This window comes from Helianthus annuus, chromosome 3 (assembly GCF_002127325.2).
Source record: "Helianthus annuus cultivar XRQ/B chromosome 3, HanXRQr2.0-SUNRISE, whole genome shotgun sequence".
Classification (NCBI taxonomy): Eukaryota; Viridiplantae; Streptophyta; class Magnoliopsida; order Asterales; family Asteraceae; genus Helianthus; species Helianthus annuus.
Window position 1 is genome coordinate 164,896,059 of NC_035435.2, and position 4,496 is coordinate 164,900,554.

Genomic DNA, 4,496 nt, shown 5'->3' on the forward strand with positions numbered 1-4,496 from the left:
TCGATCTTTAAAACGTAACTTACGCATTTTAAGAAAATATTTATGAACGCATATTTTTGTCAAAGTATTATTTTGGGAAAATCATATGTGTTAAAATATAATATTTTTGAGAAAAATAATTATATTTTGGGAGTTAGAAATAAAATATATATTAAGTGAGACTTAATAATATATTTCAAAGATATACGAACGCACATGTATTAGATCCCCCACCCTTGGGAAGGAAAATAATTACCAAGTATATACAGAATGTAAACACGAAATAGTTGTCTAACTATTTCCCAAAAACTTAAACCATAAAGCTAAGGCACGACCGTCCGTCTAATAGAGTTAGTACGTGTAGGTCGTCGCACCGCTGCTTGATCAGGAGTTATACTTGGTAGAGACGCACCACTGTGAGTTCATGTCCCCCTTTTCTCTTAACTGTTTTCAGTTTTATAAACTGCGGGGGTGAAATACATGTTACTATGATTACAAGTACTTTATACATGGTATGGTTAACGTAAGGAGGTTTACTACTTAGATCATGTGAGTGGGTAGGCGGAAAATTGAGGCCATTAATCCTCATGGTAGGACCGAGGGACAGGAGCGGTAGATCTATCTGGGTGTAGCGAGCCCAGCCCCAGGCCAAACAAGAAACGGACCTCGGGGTGACTTTGTGCCCAACACATAAATCCGCTAGGTTTGAGTCTCCCTACTTGCACTTCACACATATCAATGGCCTTGCAAACCATTGGTGATCTCTTTTTCCTTATTTGCTACATACCAGGATTATTTATACATACAAAGGTTTATTTACTCACTTACACATGAACTCGCTCAACATTATTGTTGATTTTTCCAACTTACATGTATTTCAGGAAATTAAAGGATCTGGCGCGGTATGTTGTGTTTTCCTGCTGCATTTGGGTTCCGAGGTCATCCTGGTTTAGGATATGTGACTCTTTCCTGGACAAGTCACAAATCTTAAACTGCGTTTTATTCATGTTGATGTTTATGTCTTTCAAACAATATTTATGTTATGTTGTTAGGAGGTGTTTCTGTTGAGACAATGTTGTGTTACGTTTGTTTTAAAACTTAATCTACGGATGATCTTGCATGGTTTTTATTTCATATAGCTTTGTTATGATTAAGCTATAGTATTAAGAAGTCACACCAAAATTAACCACGCTTCCGCAAAGCCAGGGTGTGACATACCATTTCGACCCGAACCGTTTTGAATCGAACCGTTTTGATGCGAATCGTTTCGACGCATACCGTTTCGACATGAACCGTTTGACCCGTACCGTTTCGACGCGAACCGTTTCGAATCGAACCGTTTCGACCCGTACCATTTCGACCCATACCGTTTCGACCCGAACCATTTCAAATCGAACCGTTTTGATGCGAATCATTTCGACGCATACCGTTTCGACATGAACCGTTTGACCTGTACCGTTTTGAACCGAACAAAATTGCCCCTTGATGTACAATCTCTTTAAAAAACATTTTTAACCAACCCGACCCGAAACACGTTGTGACCCAAACCCATTCCGACCCGAACCCGTTTTGACCCGAACCAAAACAACCCCTTTTTTTAATTGACCTGGCCCGTTTTGACCCATGGCACGACCCGACCCAACCCGACCCGACCCGTTTGCCAGGTCTAATTTTAATGATATTGGAGCATTGTAGACAAGCTCATTTGCATATGCACGCCATATACATACATACATACATACATACATACATACATACATACATACATACATACATACATACATACATACATACATACATACATACATACATACATACATACATACATACATACATACATACATACATACATACATACATACATACATACATACATACATACATACATACATACATACATACATACATACATACATACATACATACATACATACATACATACATACATACATACATACATACATACATACATACATACATACATACATACATACATACATACATACATACATACATACATACATACATACGTACAAAAACACTACAAATAAACTGTGAAATCGAGAAATGTGATCCTTTCATCACATAAATTGATATTTTGAAATCGGGAGTCTTCATGTTGTTTGCATCAAGATAAGACAGCTAGATTCCACCAACTCATTTAACATTTGAGTAGTGTGCATCTGCACGCAACGTCATTAGTCTTGAAATTTGTAAGTTATGATGTCGATGACTTGTACATTACTATTGATTCCCTTGGTTTCAAATTAAATTTACATCCATAAACTCGGTTTAAATAGTTCACGACGAAACGTTGATAAATGTAAGCATGTCGCAAAGACATATTATAATATTATTAGACATCACATTTTCAAAGTTGTAAGATTTAACAAAAAAAACTTTGCAAAAAAAGAAAATGCGAAACCATAACGCAGCTTTTGCGACTTGTATACATTTGTGATTCGATAGCTTGTATATTATTACGCACAACTCCATTTTGACTGAAATTTACACTAAAACATAGATAAAAATAAGCACGTCACAACGAAATATTCAATTTTAGTAAACAATATATCTTGAAAACTATAAAATAAATAAATAAATAAATAAACAAAACAGAAAGATTGTGAGTGGGTCATATGTCAAAAGATGGTTAGAAAGAAAACAAAAGAAAAAACAAGAGCAAAAGTGTTATAGTATAAAGGGTAAGTGTAAGTGTAAGTCTAGTTGAAATTGAAAAGATCATATTATAAGTATAATTACTCTATCTATTAACTTCAAACACAACCATGAATAGTGGATGAACGGTAACGGCGTCAACTTGAATGCTACCTTAGCTCTTTTCTCTTCCTCCGCCTTTTCCTTCTGCTAATTCACCGCCTAAATCACCTTCCAGATCTGGAAGAGTTATAATGTTGGAGTTTTAAGTACACGCAATTTCCAATGTTGAACTCTTTAAGTACCATGGACCAATATTATACAGATAGCACATAGATGGAAGGAAGTGGCAAAGCTTGACAAAACAAAAGGATGCAACATGTTAATAATAGGGTACAAAGTTTCATACACCACATAACTTTAGACATAATACAATCAATATAGGGAAACAAAATTCATAAGCAGATTGAATCTAGAGACCTGTCTTCAATATAATCATTGTATCAAGCTTCATTCTCCCTTTTATTAAGCTCTCCTAAGACTTCCCATAGTTTTGGGTCTTCATAATTTTCAATGAGAAGTGTAGGATTTGCTTTCATGAGCATGTGTTTGGGATTTCTAGTCGTTAATCCAATAACCGGCATTCCAGCTGCCACGCCCGCCTTTATCCCCGAAACTGAATCCTAAAACATTAATCACGTCGATTAAACAAAACACTTGGTTACTATTATAGAATCAATAATTATGACATGTTTGGGTTGACACAGACCATGTTCAAATGTTTTAATGATAATAATAATACCTCACAAATGAAAGTATGGTCTTTAGAAACATTGAGAAGTTTAAGAGCGTTTAGGTAAGGATTTGGTGCCGGTTTAGCATGCTCACACTCATCACCAATGATAATATTATGATTGAAGAAATCAGTTAGGCCAAGAGTTGAGATCATGAGCTCAGCATTGGGCCTAGGGGAATTAGTAACAGCGGCCCGTTTCAGCCCATGATCTTCAACCCATTTAGTTAATTTGTATAGACCCTTTATGGGCATAGCTTTTTCTTTCACTAACCTATTTAAGAAAAAAAAAGATTAAAGATCAAGTGAGAAATCATTGAGAAAATCTAGAGAGTCATATAAAAAAATGACTACTTTGGTGATTTTATTGTGTGTTTAAAAGGGTGTACGTACTTCCTAAAACGTTCTTTTTTTTCTTCACATAATTTTAAACCTCTTTCGATATCATTAGGGAAAAGAACAGCTGCAATGTCGTCATCAAGCATTCCGGAAATATTTTGAGCAAAAAAATCTTCATCTATTGGAATCCCACCGTTGAAACCAGTCTGTTAAACATAATTAAATGTACATTGTTTAAAAAGAATTTCATAAATTGTTTGCAGAAGAAAAAAAATCAACCCCTTGAAGCAATTTGGAGGATCCATTTAGGGGTTTTCATTTAGGTGGGAAAATTTAGCTGAGGTTAAACCACAGGGTGATACGTGTTCTCCAATGGTTTCTTTTATATAATATATAGATAGATATAGATTTAACGTGGATATAGTGTTTTGGTCTTTAAACCAAATAGTATGTATACCATACTTTTACCTTTTCTCTGAAATTATGGGCCATTGTGTTGGTTCAAGCCCTTATATACCTTTTCCAGATTTATTTATTGGGTTTCCTCATGAATTATTAGTGTATAGGCATTATAGCCTAGTGGAGATGGATATAATCGGGTAGTTCCGCTAGTAGCACGATGATACACCAGTAGTTCGTCAGTGATCCAAATTTGCCGTTAAAAAAATGTTTCTGTGATTTGAAAGAAGTGAACAAAGACAGATATGGAGAGAATACTTATGTTAAA

The 4,496-nt window shown here is 35.2% G+C and overlaps 1 protein-coding gene across 3 annotated transcripts; it reads right to left on the reverse strand.

Moving 5' to 3' along the window:
- Positions 1-2,649: 2,649 nt before the first annotated feature.
- On the reverse strand, positions 2,650-4,496 carry LOC110930428 (haloacid dehalogenase-like hydrolase domain-containing protein Sgpp). Of its 3 annotated transcripts, XM_022173728.2 has the most exons (5): positions 4,238-4,496; positions 3,824-3,975; positions 3,440-3,704; positions 3,118-3,320; positions 2,650-2,992 (listed from the first exon to the last, which is right to left on the reverse strand). In XM_022173728.2, the coding sequence occupies exons 1-4, from the start codon at positions 4,259-4,261 to the stop codon at positions 3,141-3,143; spliced, it is 621 nt and encodes a 206-aa protein (XP_022029420.1). In that variant the 5' UTR covers positions 4,262-4,496; the 3' UTR covers positions 2,650-2,992; positions 3,118-3,140. The 3 variants fall into 3 exon arrangements, with proteins under 3 accessions (XP_022029420.1, XP_035843599.1, XP_022029419.1); XM_035987706.1 differs by lacking the exon at positions 2,650-2,992 and having other exon boundaries at positions 2,998-3,320; positions 4,287-4,495; XM_022173727.2 differs by lacking the exon at positions 2,650-2,992 and having other exon boundaries at positions 2,998-3,320; positions 4,238-4,495.

What these genes read in the sequence shown, in the direction of transcription:
- LOC110930428 (XM_022173728.2), bottom strand. Translation starts at nt 4,261, where the DNA reads ATGGCCCATAATTTCAGAGAAAAG. An exon ending in AAAAAAGAACGTTTTAGGAA is followed by an intron (nt 3,705 to 3,823) that starts GTACGTACACCC and finishes TTTCTTAAATAG; the next exon opens with GTTAGTGAAAGAAAAAGCTA. An exon ending in ACCATACTTTCATTTGTGAG is followed by an intron (nt 3,321 to 3,439) that starts GTATTATTATTA and finishes TTAATGTTTTAG; the next exon opens with GATTCAGTTTCGGGGATAAA.